Source organism: Myxocyprinus asiaticus, chromosome 33, assembly GCF_019703515.2.
Source record: "Myxocyprinus asiaticus isolate MX2 ecotype Aquarium Trade chromosome 33, UBuf_Myxa_2, whole genome shotgun sequence".
Lineage (NCBI taxonomy): Eukaryota > Metazoa > Chordata > Actinopteri > Cypriniformes > Catostomidae > Myxocyprinus > Myxocyprinus asiaticus.
In genome coordinates, this window is record NC_059376.1 from 2665779 (window position 1) to 2693763 (window position 27985).

At 38.2% G+C, this 27985-nt stretch overlaps 1 protein-coding gene across 2 annotated transcripts in view; it reads right to left on the reverse strand.

The window, feature by feature from the left end:
- Positions 1-8792: 8792 nt before the first annotated feature.
- LOC127424010 (protein bicaudal D homolog 2-like) overlaps positions 8793-27985 on the reverse strand; it is a 57937-nt gene continuing 38744 nt past the window's right edge. The window contains exons 7-10 of one of the 2 annotated variants that reach the window (XM_051668768.1): positions 26047-26814; positions 22263-22414; positions 14986-15223; positions 8793-10834 (exon numbers count right to left, since the gene is read on the reverse strand). In XM_051668768.1, coding sequence (XP_051524728.1) covers positions 10832-10834; positions 14986-15223; positions 22263-22414; positions 26047-26814 — 1161 coding nt within the window. In that variant the 3' untranslated portion in view covers positions 8793-10831. Of the gene's footprint in view, positions 15224-22262; positions 22415-26046; positions 26815-27985 lie in introns of both variants that reach the window. The other variant, XM_051668767.1, reaches the window with a different exon arrangement.

Consider the following 27985-nt stretch of genomic DNA (forward strand, 5'->3'; position numbering starts at 1 on the left):
ACTAACCCAACTCATCCTGGCCTCTGCTATAACTACGTTTGTTTGAGGGTCGGCCAAAGTAGCCCTTAGGCGGGCATTATGCAAATGCGTTACATAGTGACAGATACTTTACGGAAGAAATGGCTGGACTACAATCCAGCCATTTCTTGTAGTTCTTGAACTGTGGGAGAGAATAACTCCCTTTTGCATGGACTTTGTGCTTTGTAACTTTTCAGACCTTTCACATGCACAAAGAGCTGTTACACATTAAAGGAAAGGTAAAATCCCCAAAAGTATAATAGGACCTCTTTAAGCAGTTTTCCTAATCGTTTCTACTTTATAAGTACTTTGTTTGGCAGTAAAGACTAATGGAGACAGTCTAGTGCACGTAAACATTTTACTGCAACTTTCACAGAAACCCTATTTTTTTTATTAATACTTTGCCAAACCGAACTTACCGAGAAATGAATCCCCTGAGCAATGTTTGATTGATCAAAGCATGAAAACGTCTCCAGTTACACATGCAACCTCGATTCAAGTGATGAAAGCAAGGCGTCCATCACACAGCGTGCCCCAGCCTGTGTTGGACGCATCCATGGTCACCACTTTCTACCTGAAAACTTGACCCAGCATAACACCGTGCTGATAGTGTCAAAGCTGTCCATGGTGCTAGGGCAGCCAGACAGCCTCGAGTAACGGTGACGCACATATGCCTTTGGCGCCAGGCGTGACGCGGTATGTGATATTTGAGCCAGCACTGGAGAGGTCTCATGTGTAAAAGACCTAACGGTATAACGGCAGATGGTGTCGCAATAAAACCCAGCATTACTGAAATGACTTCAGTGGAAGTGCTTTCCCCAGTTTGAACTGAGACAGACACACAATGAATAGTCCGAACGTGTTCGCTCGTGAGGTGCGCACACATGCTAACGGATTAGAGTCGAACCCCCAAAAAGGAGATTTGTTGGCTTGGAGAAAGTGTGCTTTTCACCCAGCTGACATTTAGACCTAAGCTGTTTAAATGGTGAAGTATCAAGTCTCTGAGTTCACATAGCAGAGCTTTTGATGAGGCCAGTAATAGCCAATCGTCGAGGTAATTTAGAATTTGCATGGGGTGAGCGCCACATCGACACATTTCATGAATGTGCGCGGAGCCAGAGACAATCCGAAGGGGAGGACTTTGAAACTGATATGCAGTTCCCTCGAACGAGTATCTCAAGAACAGCCTGTGATTCGGTACAATTCGTACATGAAAGTATGCATCCTTTAGATCTATTGACGCGAGCCAGTCCTGCGGTCAGATGTGCGATAAGATCTGTTTCTGAGTTAACATTTTGAATGGCCGTTTTGCAAGCATGCGATTCAAGCGTCTCGGATCTAGAATCGTCCGAAGCCCGTTGTCTTTTTTCAGAACAAGAAAATAGCAGCTGCAAAATCCTTTGTGAGCTTGGCAGTCTGGAACAATTGCAGCATGTCTCGTGATGGAACCATGGACAGCAGAATGCCATTGAATCGAGATGGCGATGAGTACGGCTGCTGCGCTGTGAGCTCCGGCCCAATGTTGCATTTTTTTGTTTGTTTTGTCTAAAATTCTTATGTTTTTTGTCTTGGATGTTGTCTGCCTTATTGTCTACGATAGACAAACACTTTTGGACATTGGTTCTGCAATAGCACACCGAAAACCGGACTTTAAATACCTCAATGCCGACCCGCTGTTTTCAAACACGACAGCGGAGCCCTTTGTCTGGGCAGCCCAGCTGCAGAAACGCAGCCGTAATAGGGTAAGGAGAGCCGGCATTCTCGTCAGACTAAGACGTCACGCAAATTGACCCCTGATGCTGGGTAGAGCATTCTACTGCAAATGTTCAGTCTCTAGACAACAAGCTCTGCGAGCTGAGAGCGCGGATCTCTTTCCAACGAGAGACGAGGGACTGCTGCATTATGTTAGGCCTCGTGTATTCATATGGAAGACAAAGGCAGGCCTAACACCGTCGTAAAACCTAACTCAGGCCCCCACATACCAAGTCGTAAATCTTACTGATAAAAACCACGCCAAAATCAAACAAAGGGAGTCCAAAACAGACTACAAATCCCATGAAGCCTTGCTCACTAAAGGATTGAACTCTCAACTCCTATTGGATGAGGCACACAACAGAACGTCCCTCAACCATGACATCATCAGGAGTAGAAATACCTCTGAAATGCTTCTGGGATTTGCTTCCAGCAACTTTGTTCGCAGTGTATAGACGCAGCTCATCGCTGCTCTCAGGTGCAACCTCGTGGCACAAGGAAGTAACATCCGACTTGAAACTGTGGCCATACAATCTCCATCTTGTGTTCCACCATACACTCTAACGGATCCGAAGGAGACCGCCAAGCAATCTGCATCTTCATGCGTTTGCCTGCAGAAGTGAAGAGATTAAAGATTTCTCTTCCATCTTCAATCAAGTCGACATTTCTGATTTCTCCGCCAGCCCGCCGAGAATCAGCAGCCTTACCGACCGCCGACATACCGAGGAAATGGCCTCCCGTCATCACCCAAGCCTCGAGGAACCAAGTCTGAGTTAAAGGACGGATGAACACACATTCCATGTGCATCCTCATGCGATTCAAGTAAGAGGTTTACGTCTGGGCAGAGATAGAATATTATAGTGTGTTATTCTTGTGTTTTAAGGTTTTTGCTTGTACAGTTTACAGACCGCCATGTCCGCTCATTATTAATACTCAGGGTATTAATTATCACGAATTTGATTTGCTGTATTGCCTTCCACAGTGTTTCCGAAGAGGCCATCAGGTGAGACAGGGGTGTTGAGGAGGGTGGCTTTTTCAGCATCACGCATCTCTGTGAGCGTTAACCAGACATGCCAGTCCAAAACCACCAGATTACTCATTGCTTTCCCAATGGCCTGCATGGTTATTTTTGTCACAGTGCCATATCTGTGGTGGTGCGGAGCTCTTTGAACACGTCAGCATTCGGACCTTGCTCATCTACATCTCTGAGGAGCTTAGCCTGGAAGACTTGAAGCACTGCTATGTTATGGAGCACCGAACCAGCCTGACCCGCCATTGTATAAGCTCTTCCAGCCAGTGCGTACGTCAGTCAGCACGGCTTGGAAGGGTGGGTGGGGCGGGACTTCTATCCCATAGTGGTAGACGGACAGAGATGAGCTGCAGCCACCTCTTCAGTGGGGGAAGCTTAGCATATCCATTTTCCTCCACGTGGTCCACATTTGTGAGGACCGCAACTCTGATCTGGATGTGAGACGAATAGGGCATGCGCCAGGTCTTTGTGAGCTCTTCGTTGACCTCAGGGAAAAACGGTTTTACCAGCTCCACTCTAGACCGAGAGGGGACCACTCTAGACCGAGCTCCTCAACCGCAAGTGTGAGGACACGAAGAGGCTCTCTGTCAGTGGCCTGTGCACGCTCTTCACCCTCGCTAGGGGGAGGGGCTGTAAGATCCTCCATGGACCATTCTTCCATGTCCAATGCTGTGAGGGACACGGCATCATTATCACCATCAGAACCGCCGCATACAACACTGTGCTCTTCCATAGAGGGCCGGAGGACATCACGTGCATACTGCACTGGCGAGGACGCTGCATGGGAAGATCATGGGGCTCGTGGGGCTTGCGCCGGCGCAAGATCCTCTTCTGATACTTCCATCTCTACCTCATGGCCCCACCATGCTTCCTCATGTGGTGCCTCGAGACTTAACGCAGAGGAAGTGGTTGGGAGGGCGTGGGAGGTGGAATCGTCCCTCAGAATGAGGGCAACCCTAGAGCGGAGCACCTGATAACTCATGTCCTCAACAGTGAGGGCAGTCTGTCCCCATGAGAGCTGCTTCGGCGTGGGTATGGCCCAGGCACCAAACACAGCTCTCATGAATACTAGGGATACGACATCTTTAAAAAGATGCATATACATAAGCAGCTCTTTATCAAATGTTTTACATCATGTGTACGGATATACTGTATTATATTATATAGTATATATTTCAAAAAATACAGCTCCTGCCGGAATCCTACGGGAAGCGGGTAGGTGTCTCGCTGAAGTGAAGAACCCGATGCTGGCGGCTAGACTCTTCAGCGGAACACTAGAGGGGGTGGGTGAATCTTTCGCTGCAGGCGGTCCTGATGTGTCTGCAGGGAAGTCCCGTCTGCAGGAGGGTGTCCATCGATGGCGAAGAGAGGGCTGTTCAAGACGAGATGATTGTCGTTCTCAAGACGAGACGATGTCAGGTCGTTTTTATCTGTGTAGCGCTTTTCACAACACACATCGTTTCAAAGCAACTTAACAGGAAATCATGCATTAAAAAAAATGAAACTGTAATATCTATAATGTCTTACTGTGATCTTTGTGTAGTTTTTTTTTTATTAAATATGAATGTGTACAGAAATTAAATAATGAAATAATAATTGTATTTAGAACCCCTGTGAGCAAGCTGAAGGGGACTGTGGCAAGGAATACAAAACTCCTTTAGATGTTGGTTAATGGAGAAAAATCACCTTGGGAGAAACCAGACTCACTGTGGGGGCCAGTTCCCCTCTGGCTAAACAACATGAATATAATGCCAATGTTAGTTATTTATGTGCAGTGCAAGTCATGGTTTTAAATGTGTAAATTAAATAAGAATTAAGGTCCAGTGCTTTAAAAAGAAAAAGTAAATATTTTTTTATGAACTTTAAGATTAATGATTAATGTCTTTGAAGTCCATCCTGGATTAACTGCAGAAGTTCACATAGATGCACTGTCCTTTGTTAGTTGGCTGATGAAGGCTTTTGTTGGCAATTAATTAATAGTCTATGTATTCCATTTCAAGAGTGTAGTCCATCAATAGACAAAGGTGATTCAGGCAGAGATAAAGGATGAGGTGCATCGCATAAATAGGACCTAAACCATGCTAATGCAAGTCCACTAATGCCAACATAATTCTCCTGCCTATTCAAGAGAATGTCATGATCTATCATGAGGAAGGCAGCACTAATGTCTATAAGCACTAGAAGAGAAATGCAGCCACGGTCAGATGATAAGAGCAAGCAATATTCCATTTCTCTGTAGAAATGAACATAGCTGAGAGAACACTACCTTTTCTAGTATTTTCAACATAAATAGTAGATTTGAAATCGGTCTGTAATTAGCCAATTTTCTAGGATCAAGCTGTGGCTTATAAGTGGTTTGATAACTGCCATTTTAAAGTTTCTTGGGACATGTCCTAAGGATAGCGAGGAGATAATAATATTAAGAAGAGGTTCTGAGATTACTGGGAATACCTCTTTTAAGAGCTTATTTGGTATTGGATCTAACATAATGTTGTGGCTTTTGATATTTTGATAAGTTTTGGTAGCTTTTCATGACCTACGACAGCGAAGGATGCTCTTGAGCAAAATTATGAGACAGTGTTTTCTGAGGTGCTGTGACAGTTGATTACTTCCAATTTTATTTCTGATTATTTTATCAGTAAAGAAGTTCATGTAGTCATTGCTATTGTGCTGTGACAGAATATCTGGTTCAGTCGATGCTTTATTCCTAACCAATTTAGCCACAGTACTGAATAAACACCTAAGATTGTTGTGGTTATTGTCTATGAGTTTGCTAAAACATGCAGACCTGGCAGTTTTCAGAGCCTGTCTGTATTTAGAGACACTATCCTTCCATGCACCGCGAAATACCTCTAATTTTGTATTCTTCCACTTGCGCTCCATTTTCCGAGCTGCTGTCTTGAGTATGAGTGTGATCATTGTACCACGGTGCAAGGCTTTTTTCTTTAATTTTCTTTAATCGAAGGGGGCACACTGTCAAGAGTGCTAGAGAAGACTGTATTTATATTTTCTGTTATTTCATCAAGTTCCATTAGGCTTTTTGGCTTATTGATTATGTGAGACAATTCTGAAAGATTATTAGTGAAGCTATCTTTAGTTCTACCTGAACGATAGCATGGTGTAGACTGAGTGACATTAGCTGATCGCAACAAAAAAGAGACGAGGTAATGATCTGAGATGTCATCGCTCTGAGGTAGAATTTCTATAGTATCAACATCAACTCCAAATGACAGAATTTAGCATTTGATTATAGCAATGAGTTGGTCCTGTCACATTTTGTCGGACTCCAAGAGAGTTGAGAACATCAATAAATGCTAATCCCAATGTGTCATTTTCATTATCTGTTTGAATGTTGAAATCACCAACAATTAAAGTACTAGATCAGATAGAACATGTGCAAATTCACCAAGGAAATCAGAATAAGGCCCGGGTGATCTATATACTGTAGCAAGGGCAAAAGACGACAGAAATTATTTATTTATATCTGACGGTGTCATATTAAGCATTATTAGTTCAAAAAAACTTAAACTTATATCCTGTCCTCTGAGTAACAGTAAAAACTATAAATTGTAGCAACACCTCCTCCTCGATACCCTTCAGATGAGGCTCACGTTTATAACAATAACCTGGGGGATTCATTTAAACTAATATATTCATCCGGTTTAAGCCAGGTTTCAGTCAAACACAGCGCATCCAAATTATGATCTGTAATAATTTAATTTACAATTAGTGCTTTGGTAGAAAGAGATCTAATGTTTAGTAGCCCTACCTTTATATGATGTTAGCCAGCACTTTTGATCTGATGTCAGATGCTCTGTTACCCAAAATGCATTTAACAATAGTGGCTGGAGTCTCTATTTCCACGTTCCTTACAATAGAATCACCAATTATTAGGGCTCTTTCAACATGATTCTCAGTTGGTGCATCACTGAGTGGGGAGAATCGATTGGAAACCCTAATAGGAATGGGAGAGTGGTGTCGCTTTGCTCAGCGAGTTTGCCACTGAAATGCCCTGCTGCGGGGGCTCTAGAGCCGGAACCAAAGTGTGTGTGTGTTGCTTGCTGTACTATCCGCATCCGAAACAGTATCTACCGGCATCTCTTTCTCATTGACCTCCACTAGCATTCGGATGCGTGTCTCTAGCTCATTAACCTTCTCCATCAGCCTGACTAATTCCTTACATTTATCACGTCAATCTCTCACTGCTGACAGAAAAAGCTACAGTAAACATGTAGCATGTAATGCAGGAAGAAATAACACGAGTGGATGACATGACTTACCGCTATTGTTTGTTGTTGTTGTTATGGTTGTTCTTGAGCGGCGATAATTTGAGATTGATGTGGTTCCTAATCAGCAGATGTTTAAGATTGATGCAATAATCTGTGTAAAACACAGTGGAGAAAACAAATGCACGCAGTCGAGATGCGAGATGTAGACAAGCGCAAAAAAGCGGAAAAAATAAAAAAACGAGGGAAATGGGTGCACGCGGTATAATACACATGGTTGAAACAGTAGAAAAGTGGAAAAACCCGAAGCATGCAGTAAAATGGCAAAGGATAATCCACTGTGTTTTACACGGATTATAAGAATAAGAATAAGCCATGCTGAGCATGCTAGCAAGTTCCAAACACTCCTGCAGCATGCCATCAGCAACAGAAACAGCAAGTCAAGCACTATAGGTTAGTGCACTCCGGTCTTGTTGGTCTTGAAGGAAGAAAATTCTGAAAAAATGGTGATTTGGCACCTGCTTATATAGGACAAATGTGCACCTAAAAGGGCGGGACTCAAACACCATTGCCAATCATAAGAGTGCTCTTCTTTTGGCTTTAATTTTTATCAGCTGCCAGGTGGTAAATTTAGAGTTTTTTGACTTTGTTTGAAGTGCCAGAAACTACACAAAATCTTTCACCATGTTTTTCATTGTTAAAATAGCCCAAAATTCCAGATATTTCTCCTTGATTCCCTCATAGGAATGAATGAGTAACTATGGTAACAGGGCTTCGCTTTCCCCCTCGCTAAACCATGCCCCAATAAATTGCCAATTATGTAATAAAATTAAAAACAATGGAATATATAATACTATTGATTTTAGGTTGTTGATTATAAGTATAGAACAATATATATTTACATTTGTTGCTAAATATTCCAATATATACAAATATATAATTAGTTTGTGACTTAGGGAGGCCAACTCGATTGTGTCATTCAAAACAGTGCATCCTTGGAGTGTGCGGTCGCTGTTGGATTCACTTGGCAGCTCTGTTGGCTGCGGTTCTCTATTTGGTGGATCTTACTCTGCTGGATCATGGGTAGTGTAGTTACCAAGAATTTGGCTACTTAACATGATTTTGAAACAATGAAGTTGAAATAACATGGACTGATGCCTTCAACAGCCTTCGGTGAACAACCTAAGAACTCACGGTGGGTCTGTAATGAAAGGTTTACAAGATACTGTAAAAATCTATTTGTCTGTGGAACAAAAGAATGGGATTTTTACTTCCGGAACTGAACTGTTGCACTCTATTCTGCTACTGTTGTTTTTGACAACCATTTGATGCATGTTGTCCGTTTTTACACTGTGGAAATAGCTTGTATTTGATCAAAACTGCATTATCATCAGCAAGCTAACTAGTATTTATGGCGTCAAAATAAAAGCTCTTCAAGAAATATGCATGAATGAACATGGCGTCGTCCATGTTTCGACAACAAAGCACTTGAACGTGACATACTCATAATTACCATAGTGATTCTGATAGCACGTGTAGGCAGCATAAGCCCGAATATCCACTGACTCTAGAACCACCCCCGATGATTGCATTTTATTTTAGAATTATTAGTAATATTATTCATTATTAATACTATAAAGAACTTGGATACCATCTTTTTAAACTGGAGACGAGACAGTCCTGTGACTAATGGGAAACCAAAATATATCAGAGCAGCTGTGGGATAGGAAAATCGGACACAAAATGCACACACACACATGAAAAGATACAGGGTGACTTTTTATTCGTATTTATTGATTTTAGCCAGCATGACTACCTCTACACAGACAGAGTGAACAATACTTTAACTTGGTTAGTTCAGCAGTAATATACCAATTAAAAACTAAACATTTCTGCCCCATTCTCTTTTTGTCTTCCAATATTTTGGAGTTGAAATTTGTCTTCAGTTCTGCGTAAAAGACCCATGACTGTGGAAAAACATGCATATGACATAATAGTGCACATTATAAAGTTCTGCACGACATTTCAAATAAATACAAACATATGGATGAAGTGGTTATTTTATATAAAGGTATCAAACTTTCCGTATAGATCAATACTGGAACACAATAATAAGTCTTCCACAGCTAGTTGAATATCACAATGCTATCACTTCCAGCAAACAGAAAACTTTATTTGTCAAGTAAATTGTTTTTAAAATTGCACTTAGTTCATTTTGATCCTCGCTTGCGACTGTATTTATTAATTTTATGCCTCAACAAACAAGATACGACTTGCACCGTTAGCTTGTTGATGCAAAATGTTTTCTGTTTCCTGAAATCGTAATGCTTATTTAACCATGTCAAAAATATTCAAGATTATATATATATAAAATAAAAAAAATGAAACAAACTAATTGGACAGAAAGAGGACAAACGCTTTCTCACAATTGTCAACAATCCTATCAATGCCACTTAAGCTATCTCACCATACGAAGCTAAATAACACCAGTCTCCAACACCAAAACACCACACGTGTTTCGTGTCTCACAATTTTTGTTCATAATGTGGCAAACAAGGATAAATCTGGAAAAATAACTTTAGCTAAAACCCCTGAATTTGCTATTAGGATCGCTGACCTGAAGAATTCAGTACAATCTCGGTTTAATTTCACTAACGGTTATATCATCTTTGCACTCTTGCGAAACAGAATGAATGTCTTCTGCGCTTATTGCTGCTGCTAAGTTTGAAACCAGACATCCACATCCGTTGATCTTTCGTAAGGAGTGGGAAAAGGGAACTACAAAAACCTAAAAGCTAGTCTAGGATTCTCTCTTGAAATAATAAAAGGCACTAATGGTCAGAATGAAAAGCAGAAACAAAAACCAAATGGAGGGTAAGGTCAATGTCTTGGGCCACACCCTCTGCTTCTTACCGCTTCTGATCCTTTTCAACAACCCAGACAGTGTACCGACACTTGGCACAATAAATAGAGAGAGAATTACAGCATTCCAATTTGGAATTCATTCATTTACTCTTGTACAGAATGCCGAAGGTCAGTGATCCGTGTAAAGCTTGAGCTTGAATTTCAATTGTAATTCAATTATTTTGCTGGTTTTTCCAAAGCCTTCTGTATCAGATTAAGCCACAATGTCATCAAGTTTGTAAATGTTCCCTTTGAACTATTCCTAAGAATAATAAATCGACAAAAGCCCAGCATATGACCGTCTGGGATTTTGTTTCGAACATGGCAGTAAAATGAATGTAAAAAATCAAAACAAATTATGAGTAACACAGAGGAGTAATATAGGATACCTGTGGATGAATTTCATAACACGGACAGTAATGGTTTGATATTGACCTCTGCTTACAAAGAGTGTACACGAAGAGATCCAATACTGTGTAAAATACCGACTCGTACACCAAAACACCAAACTAGGTTAACATAAAAACAATACAACCATATATTAAAAGAGCAAAGGGTACAAAATCCAAGACAAACGGATGGATGTTTTGAGGAAATCGAGTCACTTTTCTTTGATTTTTCTTTTAAACCACTACAATTTTGAGTTGAAGTTTCCAGGACTTTGTGAACTCTGGCTTCTGACTTAATTAATCGAAACTTTTCTTCAAAAGTCCAGATGTACTTAAAATAACCTGCTGCAGCTGTATAACAACTATAAAAGTTTTCAGTTTCCAAGAATTAAAAAAGAACCACGTTAATGGTCATCCAGTGTGTTTTGTAAGTCCATGGGAGTTCAACTTTAGCCGTTTTGGAACACTGAATTTGTAGGCACCGGTGGAATGTTGAATTCCCCAACAGAATGTTACTGCAAATTAGAGAAAACAAACACAAAAATGAAATAAATAATAACAGTTACCATTATTGTTAAAGCCTTCCATCTGAACATGGTAGGTGCAGTCAAGCAGAAATCAATGCAACTGAATTTCAGAAGAAAATCAAATGTAAAACTGGGTTAGACACCAGAAGCCAAACAGCCAATGTTATGTCCTCAGCCCATATTATTACAATTAGTTTCCCCAAAACAAACAAACAAACAAACAAACAGTTTGTCAGGTTGGACTATAAAATGCTGTGTAGTAAAGGTTGCAAACAGTGAAATATGAATTTATCTACGCCTCCTCGGTGGCGTACTGACAGCAGACTCAGGATAGCAGACATTTACCATAACTAGTCCAACTCCATCAGCTGTTCGTTAGTAATACTTTCTAAAAACCAAAATCAGTAAAATTATACATTTCACTGATTCCATCAATGACAAGGCAGGAAACATCTAATGTAAATCGAAAAACAAAATACAAATATACAAAGCTTATTGATGAGTAAAGCACCAGATCAGATCTAGATACCAAAACCACCAGACCTAGTTAAAGGAATATTCCGGATTAAATACAAGTTAAACTTAATCAACAGTATTTGTGGCATAATGTTGATTACCACAAAAAATAATTTCATCTCATCTCTCCTTTTCTTAAAAAAAAAAAAAAAAAAAAGCACAAATCAGTGTTCCAGTGAGACACTTACAATGGAAGTCAATGGGGTCAATCTGTAAACATTAAAATACTCACTGTTTCAAAAGTATAGACACAAGACGTAAACAATATGTGTGTTAAAGGTGCACTCAGCCATTCTTTCCCCATTAAAAAAGTTTTACTCCTAAAGAAATGAATTGTTATTTTGAAACATATGTATAAAATCATGAGCACTCACATGAGATGAGGACTCTAGTCATATCAGTAACCTTATACAAGCTGTTTTATTCTACATGGGGCAGCTGCCATTTTAGAATCACATGACCAGCTGAATGCTACTCATTCAATCTCAGTAAACGTCTTGTTATTTGACACTCACTCTTGGATTAAATGAATCATGGCTGATTGTGAATAGTGAATTTCTACAATAGCATCTGTGACTGAAAACTTTTGATTTTAAATGATGCTGAATCCAAGTCCAAGATGACAAGAGCAAAAGGTTACTGAGTGCACCTTTAACAAGATCTTACTATGACCTTTTTTGTGTAAAGTCATAGTCAATTTGACAACTTTTGCCATGATGGCGTAAACACTAAAACCTCCTAAAACAACAATTTAAACAAATTACAGCTGAAATAATACATGCGTTTTAACAGAAGAATTCATCTAAATACTTTTATAAAATTATAAGCTTCACATTTCTGCATTTAAACCCTCCAAAAATTGACCCCATTGACTTCCATTGTAAGTGTCTCACTGGAACACAGATTTGTGCTTTTTTTAAAGAAAAGGAGGGACGAGTCGAAATAAATTTTTGTGGTAATAAACATTATGACACAAATGCTGTCGATTGAGCTTAACTTGCATTGAACCAGGAATATTCTCAGCAATCCCTGAAAAAATCTCATTCGATTTCATAAAGTTGTCAGTAATTAAATATAATTGGTGAAATGGATTTCATTTGATTGGTGATCAATGTATTAGGAAAGACACTGGACTCTACTTCCCATACCAGGAGTTGAACCCGGGCTGCCTGGGTAAAAAGCAGGAATCCTAACCACTAGACCATATGGGAATAGACCTTACTATCTTTTGAACATGACTCAATATGTTTTCTATATGGTTTGAGGGTGATTTCATACCATATGTTACCTAAGGACTCCCATTGTGTGTTTGACAAAAAGAGATGTCATGATTTGTGTTGTCTTGACATGAGAGTCACGACATACAAGGCTCCTCCACGGTTTGTTCTACACGCAAATACACAGACTGGAGTGAATTATGACATCAACAAGTAAAGCCCTTCACCATGACTTCATTGCATTAAGCCCTGTGTCAAATGTGCTCAAGTACATAAAAAATCAAGTGTAGAACAAGATAAAGCTCTCAGAAATAGTTTTGCAGCCACACATCTATAAGCAACTGCAAACTGAAAAATGGGCCAGAAACCGGTTCGCTTCCCGGCGCATGCTTATGTATGGACCGCGTGCGTTCCCGCCTGCCTCCTCATGAGCGACATCCCTCAAAACACTCACTCTTGGGCCAAACCCGTCAAATTCTGTTGTTTTTTTAATTCTAGCTAAACAGAATGGCACAATTCAATGGGTTTTCCTGCACGTCAATAAGGCAGGGAGAAAGTTTGCATATTTATTTTGATCTGTCACGTAAACACACGTGACCTGATTGGACGGGCTGCCCATTTCAGAGGCAAGAGAGAAATCCCTGCTTGAAAAACAGCTTGAACCGGCCTTAGGTGGTTTGCCGGTCTTAGCTGGCCATTAAACTTGTCAGGCTAGTTTAGTCAGACCACCTTTAGCTGGTTCAAGCAGTTTTCTTCTCCTGGAACGAAGGTCAGAGGAAACAATCTTTTGAAAGAGAGAGGGCAAATAGCTATTGGCCTTCAACGCGTTCTCTATCTAGCACATATATCGGTCAAATCTAAGAACACGTACACACCCACATGCAAAGCTGCTTTAAAGGAATATTCCGGGTTCAGTACGAGTTAAACTCAATCGACAGAATTTGCAGCATATTATCGATTACCATAAAATTTATTTCAACTCGTCTCCTTCCGTTCCTTTAAAAAAATCAAGGTTACAGTGATGCACTTACAATGGAAGTGAATGGGGCCAATCTGTAAAAGTTAAAACTAGAGGTAGACTGATATATCGGTTTTACCAATTAATCAGAACCGATAGTTGCTTTTTGGGACTATTGGTTTTATTCCTCCATGTTCCTCTGTGCCCAGCACTTGAAGATTTGACTGTTAGAATAGCTTAGTTCTATATTACAAGGTGAAATAAATGATCACTGACACCTCGTGGGGATTTGCTCTAAATCTGTCGTCATTGATAATATTCTTTTATATATTTTATCCTGTGAATATAAAGGCTATAAAAAGCTACATTTGATAAATAGCCTTCTAAACTATAGAGCACTGTAAGGCCGCCAAATTTCCATCATTTAAAAATAACAGTCCTCAGTGTGTTTCAGGCTTTTTTGTAGTTAAAAGTCCTATATTACACACAAAGTCTCCATTTTTTTCTGATTATTATTGGGATTTTGGTTGAACAATAAACTGCATTTGGGATTTTATTCATTTTGGAATCTTGTGGCATCAATGTTTATGCCCGTCAGAGTAAGAAAAGACTAAGAACATTTTTTAACAATTAATCAATTTTAAAAACTATCGGCCGATTAATCGGTTATCGGCTTTTCCACCATCTTAGATATCGGTATCGGCAAAGTCCACTATCGGTTGACCTCTAATTAAAATACTCACGTATAGCCACAAGACGAAAACTATATGTGTGTTAAAATGATTTTAGTGTGATAAAATCACTTACTAACCTTTTCTGTGTAAAGTTATAGTCAATTTTACAACTTTGTTGCCATGATGATGTAAACCCTAAAACGACCATAAAAACAACCTTTTTTAACAACTTTATAGCTCAAATAACACAAGTATTAATAGAAGAATTAATATAAGTGCTTTTATAAAATGATAAGCTTCACATTTCTACCCTCACTGTAACCTTGATTTGAAGAAAAGGACGGACGAGTCGAAATTAAGTTTTGAGGTAATCAACTTTATGCCACAAATGCTGTCGACTGAGTTTAACTTGTATTGAACCTGGAATATTCCTTTAAGCACCATAATACCGCAAGAAGACAAGCAGTCCTCTCTGTGAACCTTTAAGACTAAACACTATTATTCTGCCCTCAGCAAGCTCTACATCTTTATTCTGCTGGATACTAGAACGCTGGCAGGCGTGACCATATTCTGCCCAAAACACATGAAGACATCATATGGATTAGCACACAGCAAGCAAGAGCGTGTGAGTGGAGCTCTGTACAGTCAGCTATCAAAGCAACAGCTTCAGTCGCAGTAGATCTTGTACTTTTCGCTGCAGAAGACCACCGGCGTTCCCACGTGGCCGTTGGGCTCACCGCGACCCCCACATGTGGCGGTGGGGGCGTGACTTACGTGGGAGTGGGTGGAGTTGTGGGCGGATCTCCCGCGTGAGGAGGCGACCTTGGCACGGCCGTTGGCTCCGCCCCGGCGGGTCTGCTCGTGGTCGAACTCGAGGTCTTCCAGTCGCTGCGTGAGTGCAAGCTTCTGTTGAATAGCCATACGGAGGAGAGAGTTCAGCGTCTTCTTCTCGTCCTCTGCGGCTGCCAGCTGACGCTGCATCTCATCCAACTGAATGACGTACTCGTCACATCTGAGAGAGATATTCACAGAGAATGTGTGAGAAACAAACTTTAACACAAGTTTCAGTTAACACAGCTTCTGATGTAATATTTAAAGGGTTAGTTCACCCAAAAATAAAAATTCTCTCATCATTTACTCACCCTCATGTCATCCCAGATGTGTATGACTTTCTTTCATCTGCAGAACATAAATGAAGATTTTTAGAAGAATATTTCAGCTCTGTAGGTCCATACAATACAAATGAATGGGTGCCAAAATTTTGAAGCTCCAAAAAGCACATAAAGGCAGCATAAATTAATCCATACGACTCCAGTGGTTTGATCCATGTTTTCAGAAGCGATATGATAGGTGTGGGTGAGAAACAGATCAACATTTAAGTCCATTTTTGATAGAAATTATTCTCCCTGCCAGTAGGGGGCGATATGCATGAAGAATGTGAATCACCAAAAACACAAGAAGAAGAATGTGAAAGTTAAAGTGCAGCCTGACTGGGCAGGGAGGAGAATTTATAGTAAAAAAGGATTTAAATATTGATCTGTTTCTCACCCACACCTATCATATCGCTTCTGAAAACATGGATTAAACCACTGGAGCATTTCATGATGCCTTTATGTGCTTTTTGGAGATTCAAAATTTTATCACCATTCACTGGCATTGTGTGGACCTTCAGAGCTGAAATATTCTTCTAAAAATCTTCATTTGTGTTCAGCAGATGAAAGAAAGTCATACACATCTGGGATGACATGAGGGTGAGTAAATGATGAGAGAATTTTCATTTTTGGGTGAACTGTCCCTTTAAGTAGCATTTTGCATGGGTTAAATGACTGCACGGTGTAAATGCAAACCAGCTGAAGAATATCCAGATATTATCCTGGTAAGAAATGCGTGTTAATGCCAGGTGTACACGGAGTCTTTATATTACAGGGGTTTATTTTAATAAAAATTGAAATAGTTATTTTTTGTTCATTTTGTTACATGGTCACATTAAAACAGTCCTGGAAACTTTTTAATCCATCATAAAAATTATTATTACATTTATATTATTATGATAATTTAACCAATTTTCTATATTTATTGTGTAAAATGATGTATATCTATATATATATATTTTTATATGACCAAAAATGCTGTACACAAATAAAGGTTTTGAGATTAAATATGAGATGTGTTGTGTGAAGAAAACAAAGAAAAATCAAGGTAAATATTTTTGTCATCTGCAATAAAGCCGTTTGTGTATTTAGGATACTAGCTAGCAATGACATTAGCCTAAACAAGACAAAAGTTTGCAATGTCATTTCCACCACAGAATACTAATAAAAACACAATACATTGAGATGTGATGGGGAAAAACAATTCTCCTGTAATGCATGAATATCCTGTTGAGTGTTGTTTGTAGACAAATTGACATAAATGACATTTCTCTCATCATGTACTCACTCTTATGCTGTCAAACTTGTATGACTTTCTTTCTTCTGAGAAAGACAAAGATGTTTTGATGGAGATATGAGGTCTTTGTCCATACAATGCAAGTCAATGGGGTCCAAAACCTTTTAAAAAGGCCATAAAGGCATCATAAAAGTAATCATATGACTCCAGTGGCTTAATCCATGTCTTCTGAAACAATATGATCACTTTTGGGTAAGAAACAGATAAAAAAGTGACTCCTTCACTATTAATCTTGACATCTGCAGTCTCCTTGGTACGATCATGCTTTGAAGATTGATACACTTCCTTGTGCTTGACGCATTGCACAGAGTGTGGACGAGAGTCATAACCGATCATATCGCTTCAGAAGACATGAACTAAACCACTTGAGTCGTATGGATTAATGTTTGCTGCCTTTATGTCCTTTTTGGAGCTTCAAAGTTTTGGACTTGCATTGTTTGGATCTAACATCATATCTCCATTAAAATGTTTGTGCGCCGCAGAAGAAAGTCATACGAGTTTAAGATGGCACAAAGGTGAGTAAAGATAAACTACTGTTTTAAATAAACTAGCGAGAGTGTGAAAAGTGTGTTTCAAGAGTTTATTTTTCTAAAAGTGCCTACTGTACTTCACTAGAGAGGACTTTGGCTTGCCTAAAAACTCAATGAAACTGTTCCAGTGAGCTGCTATTTATTTGTGCTATAAATAAAACCACTAGAGGACGCTTACTGCTTATATTTCCAGGCCTCTGCACACTTCCATTTGGTACTTGCATTTAACACTTTGTGTTCAAGAACAATTGACATTGACAGTGCGCCAAGTGTTATCTGTATGATGGTATCAGATGTTTATATCATAATACTCTGATATTCATGTTCCACAGTATTTACATGGTACTCCAAAGTACTTCAAAGAATACCATGGTGCACGCCCAACAACATGGCATTCACGCACATGCGCGCGCACACACACACACACACACACACAAATGTATATACAAAATAAATAACTACAACTTTTCAGTTGCAAAATATACATGCAACTTTCTTTTTTTTTTCTTAGATAACTTTTCCTTCTCATGTGTGAAATGTGAGTATTGTTAGAAACTTCATAATACAGGAATTAAACTGAATAATGTACATACACAGAATATGGGTAAATAGAAAAGCCTGATTCTGTTCCTTCACCTCTCTATAAATGACTGAACCAGAGAAAAATATTAGTCCTTTTTTTGTCCTGTCTGATGTGAACCCATTCGTTAAAGTGCTCATAATGCTGTTTCAACAAATCTTAATCTTAATGAGTCTGTGAGCTGAAGGGAACATTATTCACATGCATGTGAACAGACAGATGAAGGATCCAGCCACACCTTAATGAAACTGCAATTATGACTTTGTTGCTTTAAGCAGTGCATGTCAGCACACACACCAATTATCACTACAAAATATGCAGTATTTTGATTTACATTGCCTGGTAAATTAAAATAAAAAATAATTGTATTAATAAAATGAAATATTTGTTAAAAATTGATGTCTTTTCTCATATTGCGGTTCTGAGGATGAGATTGAGGTTTTGTACACGTAACGACGCGGCCCCTCACAATAGAATCAGTGTAGCTTCATTAGCAATCGGCCCCTGGGAACAGGGGGTGGAGGGTGCAGTGGGGGTTTGTTTTTTCCCGGGAAAAGAGGCTGGGGGTTGGACAAGACCCCTTTTGCAGCTGTATTTGTGCGCGTGAGAGCAAGAAACGGCGGTATAAAGGAGTTGTGTGGGATTTTATTCTGAAACACATCTTCACACAATTTCACTTCAGCTGCTTTTCCAAAATGTGGGAATGAACAGTTTTACACACGAGAATGCAAGAAAAAAAACACAAAAAAAAAAAAAACACAAAGTAACTATGAACAGTGTGTGAGAACAACAATAACTGAAAACTGAAAAGAGAAGGAAGTGTTTAAGAATCTGAGCGGAGCTGAAAAACCTTAAAGGAATATTCCGGGTTCAATGCAAGTTAAGCTCAATCGACAGCATTTGTGTCATAATGTTTATTACCTCAAAAATTAATTTCGACTCGTTCCTCCTTTTCTTTTAAAAAAGCACAAATCTGTGTTCCAGTGAGACACTTACAATAGAAGTCAATGGGGTCAATTTTTGGAGGTTTAAATGCAGAAATGTGAAGCTTATAAAACTCATGTATTATTTGAGCTTTAAAGTTGTTTAATTCAACGTTTTTACAGTCCTTTTAGGATTTTAAGGTTTACAGCGTTACATTGCCATGGCAACAAAGTTTATCACAGTAAAATCATGTTTACACAAATATTGTTTACATCTTGTGTCTATACTTTTGAAACAGTGAGTATTTTAATGTTTACAGATTGACCCCATTGACTTCCATTGTAAGTGTCTCACTGGAACACAGATCTGTGCTTTTTTTAAAAGAAAAGGATGAACGAGTCGAAATACATTTGTGTGGTAATTATCATTATGCCACAAATGCTGTTGATTGAGTTTAACTTGTATTGAAACTGGAATATTCCTTTAAGGTTTAAAATCCTTAGTCAAAAATATCAGTATATTGTCACAAAGGGTTTTCTTTAGCACTTTACAATGAGGTTGCATTATTTACCTACTATAGTTAACATGAACTAACAATGAATAATACTTTTACAGCACTTATCAATCATAGTTAATGTTAATTTCAACATATACTAATAATTTGTTAACATTAATAGGTAATACATTAATACATTAACTACCAATGAACAATTGCAATAATTGTAATAATAATGTTAAGGAAAAGAACCTTATTATAAAGCGTTACCGGTTTTCATAACTTGAGGTTTCTTGCAACTCTTCATTTTTAAGACTAAGATGTCTTAAAATATTTTTAATATTTTTTGCAATGTGACATTATTCAAGATAATTAAGCAAGACTTCCCCCAAATTCTCATTACCACAACGTGACGGGATGTTTTACTTTTGATTTTTTTTTTTTTTTTAATTCTCATTTTCCTCAAGGATAATTCTCATTAGATTATCATTACTGTAATTTATATATTATTGTAAACATATATATATATATATTAAATTAGCATACATTAAAAGGCAGTACATCAACTACTACCATGTATAAATAGTTTTTTTTCCACATAACAGCGATAAGAATGATAATTTATTTTGCTTTACAGTAAAAGGCTTCATTTTTTTAAGCAAAATTGTATTTATTTATTTATTACAATTTTGGGATGAAATATGACCTGGACATATTCTTTACATGTTTTCTTTTCTTTTCTTTTTACATCTCTGAGTTCATTATAGGTGTAGCAGTACAACAACAGCAAAGACTGATGTTGTTTGAGACTGTGGGAAACAGCGTCCAGCCCCCTGCCTGATAATCTGCCCTCATTAGCATATTAATACCCCTGATCAGACCAGTGCAAAACCTCAAACTCTGAGATGACAAAGAGCAGTGGTGGCTTTAAATAATGATTAAAAAGTCTCGTATGCAAACAGAGAACTCAAGCGTCGTGTTCTTACTGGATTTGAATCCATCATATTCTGAGAAGAAACATTTAGGAAACTTTGAAGCAAGCGCTAAAGAATGATTAAATGTAAGTTCAACCATTTGATTAAATTAATCAAATGGTAAGATTAAACCATTTTGTGAAGAGTTTGAGGCAGAGTCAGAAATGTACTTTTTTTATTAAGGGCAGTATGGAGTTGATTTTCAGTGGCATCTTTTTATTTATGATGCATATTTTTTCTTAACACATACTGTAGAAACACACTGTGCCATCCTATTATTTCAAATACTTTTAGTATTTAATCGGATTCAGTTCATTAAAAAGATTGATTATCTGAATAATAGTGCAGATAGGATTTTAAGAAATGCATCAGATATTTCTAGGGCTGTCAATAAAAGAAAAAGTGTTCATTGAAATTTTATACTAAATTACATGAGAATTCAGGTAATATTGAATCATATTAATGGGAATTAATTGCATATAATCAATATTCACTATGTCAGGGCTGTTCTCACAGGACACCTTGTGTCTGTCTGCACTATTTTTGTTGGTCTATGTACATATGCGTCAAATGGACTCTTTTTGGAGCATCACACTGTGGCTGTGTCGCATTTCAGTGGTTTTCAGCATCCATAAATGCCTCATTTTTAGGACACCTTGTCAAGTTAAATGCAGTTTGAATGCACTTTGAAAAATGAGTTTCAAGACGCCTGCGTACGGAGTTGTGTTCTGCCCAGCTGTCTTTGAGTGCAAGAACGTGTCCTACTGTGTGTAAGGCTCCTTTACTCATTTTCCGCTGACTGCCCCCTGCTGACTGGGACTCATAAAAACATGCAGGTTGTACTTCAAACTTGAAATGCTCCTATGGTGAAAATTCCTTTTTACACTGCACTGGATTGTGTTCAGTTGACAGCTTTGGAAATTACCAAAGACCCTTTTAAGGCAAGTCAGTCCACTTGGCAGCTGCAACTTTCTATGTAAACAAACGGCTTACAAGTGCAGTGCCAATGTACTTGAATGGGGAAAGACTGAAATCTCCAACACAGTTGGTCAAGATTACAATCAAAGAACATATTATAAATACGCAGTACAATCTGACAAAAATGGAATCATAAATTGTGCTTTGTCAGTTCAGATAACGCTAAAAAAACGCTACTTTTCAGGCTGGATCAGCTAATGCACATGCGCCAGTTGATTGACAGGCCATGTCTGTATCTAAAAGGTGATTGGCTCTTTTACTTGTGAGGAAGGACTTCCTTTTACATCAGCCATATTGGGTGTTCCAGTTTCTCCCATTCATTTTAATACAAGTACTCATTATAAAAACTCATTATAGGTGCATTTTTTGTGGAGTGACATACATTTGATTTTTGATTACGTTTTAAACTACTTTTTAAAAACTGTGATTTTGATGGATTGTCTAATTAAAAAAGCTTTCTACACTAAAAGTGGGACGTCCATTCTTCTAGACTATTATAGTGAAATTATCCAGAAATAAAGTCACAACTCTGCAGCACATAACCAAGTCTCATTACAGAATATCTAAAGATGTGGGATGTGTGACAAAAAAAAAGTTTGTTTTCCTGAGTTCACTGCAGGTTAAGAAGACAACACTTATTCTTCATGTGTGTGTGTCAGGAGGCCTGTCATGGCTTATAGTCCCTTAGGAAGACTTAACAGTATTTAACCTGCCACACATCTGCACAAAACACACTGGAAGTACTGGTCTCAACCACTGGGAGGACTAGTTAAAAGTTCCTCTTTATTGGATCTAAAGGTTCCGAACAGATGTAGGATGTATCGCTGCGTTAATGACGTCATCTCTGCATTAGTCTTGCAAGCCAGACTGTCAGCATAAAGTCTGGTGCATATACTGTCTTATACAACAGCTTGTTCTGGTCAACGAATCTGATTGGCCAAGTGGTGTTCCAAGAGTGCTGATTCAGCAACAGCACGATTCTCAGTGTGATATGAACTTAATTATTCTGGCCAAGAACGGCTCACTTATACAGGGGCCATCTGACTTACACTAATCTCACAAGTGGCCAATGAAGTTGTAAAATGTATTGTTGTGTGTGTTTTGATAAATGTGTTTCATACCGAGTGGCAAACATGGCTCTGAGTGAGGAGAAGGTGGCGGCGTCCTCTTTCAGAGCTTTGAGCTCATTGCGAAGCTTCATCATGGTTTCAGTCACCATGGCCTTCTCATTCTCATACTTGCTCTTCAGGTTGGCCAGCGCCACTTCAGCAGTCTGAAATAAACACCACAGTTAAACGACAGGTAAACAGTTTTAAAACAAATCACATTTTTTCATGTTTTTTTCCTTCAGTTTTTTATTAAAGCTTGTTTTTGATTTTTATTGCAAAATCACTGGTACATCCCCATTCTTCACTTACATTAGATTTGTATTGCTTAAATAGAATAAAAAATAAATAAATAAATAAATGTTGGTTTTGAAATTGGATGGAAACTAAACAATGAAGCTTTTTAATTTTTTAAGTATTCTCTGAGAACATGCAGAATTATTTTTTCACGTTAAAGAGAGTGGTATCATACTGTAATTGCCAACATAGTTCAAACACAACTAAGTAATTTATTATGGTCATATATTGTTATGGTTATATTGGTCTCGTCAAACTAAACTCTGCTTCTGTTCAACCCTTGTAATAACATTTGGTGCTAAAAGTAATAAAGGCCATAATATAAAGTTTTATGTATATGTACAGTATATATATATATATATATATATATATATATATAAAATGAAGGCTCTAACTGTAATAATTCTGGCATTTTACACCAATGAACCATTTATACAGTAAATTACAGTTATAATGTTTACAGGCCATTTATTGGCCTTATTCACAACAGCGCCATCTTTGAAACAACAAGGCTGTGCGTGATAGATTTACAGTTTTTTTTTTTTACGTGTTTTTGGATCGTTCCGCTGGCAGACAATGAAAATTTCATTAGACAAAAAAATCCAGACAACATGAGTTTTGGAAAATTACATGTGATCTAGAAGCTTTTTGTTACAGTCCATAAAGAGACGATGAGCCTATCCCTCACAGCCTCGTTTTCATTCCCATTAAAAATCAAAGATGGTGCTACTGTGAATAAGGTGACTACCTAGTGCTACAAGATTACATCAGTGTACTTTGTAAATGTGAACAATTTATCATTAGTTTAACTTTCAAATTAAATAACCCGTATGTTAATCCTAATAAAATCAAGGATACAGTTGAAAATTAAACTATTAAAACATACTGAACTGTATTCAAAGCAAATAAACTATACAATTTACCTTCATCAACAATCATTATACTAACTATTATTAGCTATTAAAAAATAGCAAATAATCATTATATATATATATACTTCAAAGAGTTCTCATCAAAAAATCCTCCACATGCAGCAATGACAGCTTTGCAGATCCTTGGCATTCTAGCTGTCAATTTGTCCAGATACTCAGTGACAATTCACCCTACGCTTCCTGTAGCACTTGTCTTGTCGGGCACTTCTCACGCACCTTACAGTCTAGCTGATCCCACAAATGCTCAATGGGGTTAAGATCCATAACACTCTTTTCCAATTATTTGATGTCCGATGTCTGTGTTTCTTTGCCCACTCTAACTTTTTCTTTTTGTTTTTCTGTTTCAAAAGTGGCTTTTTCTTTGCAATTCTTCCCATAAGGCCTGCACCCTGAGTCTTCTCTTTACTGTTGTACATGAAACTGGTGTTGAGTGGGTAGAATTCAATGAAGCTGTCAGCTGAGGACATGTGAGGCGTCAATTTCTCAAACTAGAGACTCTGATGTACTTATCCTCTTGTTTAGTTGTACATCTGGCCTTTCCGCATCTCATTCTGTCCTTGTTAGAGCCAGTTGTCCTTTGTCTTTGAAGACTGTAGTGGACACCTTTGTATGAAATCTTCAGTTTTTTGGCAATTTCAAGCATTGTATAGCCTTCATTCCTCAAAACATTGATTGACTGATGAGTTTCTAGAGAAAGCGGTTTCTTTTTTGCCATTTTTGACACAAAGACAATGTTAAGCTTCATTTAACGAACCAAATATCTTTCAACTGTGTCTGATATAATGGCAAGTCATTTTCTAGTACCAAATTATCAATTTAGCATGATTACTCAAGGATAAGGTGTTGGAGTGATGGCTGCCGTCTAGATTTGATAAAAAAAAAAAATAATAATAAAATGTAATAGTGATGGTGCTGTTTTTCACATCAGTAATGTCCTGACTATACTTTGTGATCAGTTGAATGGTACTTTGGTGAATTAAAGTACCAATTTCCTTCCAAAACAGCTAAATCTGTACATTATTCCAAACTTTTGGCCGCCAGTGTATTTACTAAAATATGCAAACAAAAACTCAAACTAGCTTACCTTAAAGGGATAGCTCACCCAAAAATGAAAATTCTCTCATTATTTACTCACCCTCATGATATTCCAGGTGTGTATGACTCACTTTCTTCTGCAGAACACATTTGAAGAAAAATAGAAAAATATCTCAGCTCAGTAGGTCCTTAAAATGCAAGTTTATGGAGATTTTTCTTTTGAAGCTCCAGAAATCACAGACAGTCAGCATAAATGTCATCCATACGACTCCAGCAGTTAAATTAATGTCTTTTAAAGTGACATGATCACTTTTGGTGCAAAAAAAGATCAATATTTAAGTACTTTTTGACTATAATCCAATGTGAGGGTAAGCTTCATGAGAGGGTAGAGTCCAAGCGGTCTCTCATGTGACGTATTCGCGTTGCCATGATACCGAAGGAATCTCACGTTCTCCTCTCGGTTGAGACATCCAGAATAAGCACACAAACGCACCATTGTGAGTAAAGAAACAGATAAATACAGATCTAAAACAAAATCAACCAAGCTTTTGTACAGTGTTCCTCCTCCTCACTTGTAAACAGCGCTGCTCTACCGGCTGTGATGCACATGCATCAATTCTCGCGTGTTTCAAATGCCAATGCGATTACGTCACACACACTTACCACTGCAGATCAGAAGCATAATTTAGAGTTAAAAAAAGTACTTAAATATTGATATTTTTCACACCAAAAGCAATCATTTTGCTTCAGAAAAATGTTTATGGTTTATGGATGATGTTTATGCTGACTGTCTGTGATTTCTGGAGCTTCAAAAGAGAAATCTTCATTCACTTGCAATTTAAGGACCTGCTGAGCTGAGATATTTTTCTAATTTTCTTCAAATGTGTACTGGTGAAGAAAGAAAGTTATACACACCTGCAATATCATGAGGGCGAGTAAATGATGACAGAATTTTCATTTTTGGGTGGACTATCCCTTTAAAGATACCAAACACACTTTTGGTGCATTTGTATACATTTAGGATTATAAAGTTATTATATTTAAAGCCTGTATTACATTTAGGATGAATATTTATTACATTTATGGCCTTTATTATGTTTAGGATGAATATTTATTACATTAATGGCCTTTATTAGGTGGGACATGTGATTTTTATGAAAGCTCAGGAGTAGTCTTTTCAAATGAAATGATAAAAATATGGCATAGCATTATCATAAATGGCACACACATTTCTGAGAATAACCCACAAATGTAAAAGCTAGTCATCTAGTCTGACCATTCACTGTCAGATATACAGTTTTTTCAGATAGATTTTGAAACATTTTATAGAGCCTACTTAATACATTTTTAATAATTCGATAATTATCCACAACATGCTGTTGATTATCAGTTATCATTAATGGCCAAAAACGTCTACATCGTTACATCCTTATTTTTATATGGTAAATACTTCCGGTATTGTAATGACTGGATATTAGCGAAGTGATGAGGGCAAAGATGTGACAAGTGGTGGTTTTGAAATTCTTCATGCTCACCTGTTTGTTTGCCTTCAGGACGGTTCTCAGTGTAGCGATCTGCTCCCTCTTGGTGCTGAGGAGCGATTTGAGCTTAAGAATCTCCTCCACGCTGGCCTCCTGTTCTCGGTCTGACCCGAGACCCAATTCCAGAGACGCCACGCGCTGGCGGGAGAGCTCCGTCGTGCGGTCCACAGCCAGCTGCAGGTGCCTGATTTGGTCCCGGATGATGGCCACCAGGTTATAGATGTTCATGGGCTCCTTGCGAGGATCAGCCGTTGGGGACGGAATGGAGTAGACCGGAGAAGAAGCTCCATCGCTGGCGTCGGCAGCAGGAAACAGACCCCGCGTTAGCAGGATGGGAGAGCGGTGGCCACGACCTTCAGGACTAGCCCGACCTGTGATTTGCGTCCCGTTAACTCCGGCTTTACCTTCACGGTAGTAGTCGAGCATGATGCGGTTCGGCGTTTCGTTGTTGCACATGCAGACGTGGTGATACAGGTTGGCGAGCTCTTCGCTAAAGGTGGCCAGCTCGTCTTGTGCTACGTTAAGGCTGCCCTGGGATTCCCCCGCCACTTCGCTGGCTTGACGAAGCTCTTTTTCGAGTTGTGCCAGTTGCTCGCGGTCCGCTCTGCTGCTGTGCTCCAAAGAAGTGACCTGAGCACTCAGAGATGCCACCTGGCTATCCAGCTGCACCCGCTCCTCCTTGTACTGTGATTGACAGGCTGAATGCTCCGCCTTCAGTGTTTTAAGCTCCTCCTTCAGTTGACTTGCCTCGGACACAGCAACCTGTGGTTTCAAACAGTGCAGCATGTCAAACTTCATGGCTCTGATCCAAACCCTAGTGAGCTAACTTGCTGTCTACTGTCAACATACTGTAGGCAGCTGCATTTGAGACCATCATGGATTTAGAGTGCTCTACATTAGCAACTAATGATTATTTTGATAATCGACTAATCTAACGATTATTTGAACGATTATTCAACTATTCTGCATTATTGCAACGATTAATCATTAGGTCTTATCTGACTATTCAGCATGTGCCCTGACTTAAAAGGTTGTATTAAATGTGCTTACTAACAATAAAGAGGACAAAATCATCTTTTAAAAATACCTCTAAATGACATTCACTGAATTAAAGAGAAAAAATACTTTTTATTAAGTTTAATTCAGTAAAGAAATTCACTGCAAATGTTTTTTATTGTTATCAAGTGTTTTTGTCTTGTTTTCCATTTAAAATTGTCTAAAAATCCTTAAAACAAGATACATTTATTTCTGAAGCAACGTATAAGATATTTAGACTTACTTTAAGAGAATGTATCTTAAATATAAGTGTATTTTGTATAGAAGTGTATTTTTTCACTTGGTTACACTTCTGCGAGTGCAGTAAAGACAAAATATACTTATATTCAAGATCTATTCTCTAAAAGCAAGTCTAAATATCTTATATGCTGCTTCTCAAGTAAATGTATCTTTTTTAAAAGGATTTTTAGATATTTTAAAATATTTGTATTTTTAATATTATATTCAACATTCTCAGATAACAATTTTTTCTTCTGCAATATAGCTGCTAAAGTAAATGTACGTTGTTTTAAAGGAGTTTTAGATATTTATATTAGAAAACAAACAAAAACAAATCAAAAATGTATTTTGTTGCAGTGTATAATGGGGTGAAGACTACCCTCTCTCACCTTTCTGTTCACTTCAATCCATCTTTAACTCTCAAAAAAACAATCTCTCTCTTATTAATAAAGCTGCGTATTGCCAATTTTCTTCATGATAAGAAATGCTCAGTGACACATATATTATGATTCAGTAAGTCACGAGCCATCACGCTATAATCTAGCTGCATTAAAATACTTATTACACTGCTCTCTGGAATACTTGATTCGGATTGGTCAGTTGTGCCAACTACTGGTCTGATATTTCGAAAAAACAACTGCACATCCAGGGATATCAG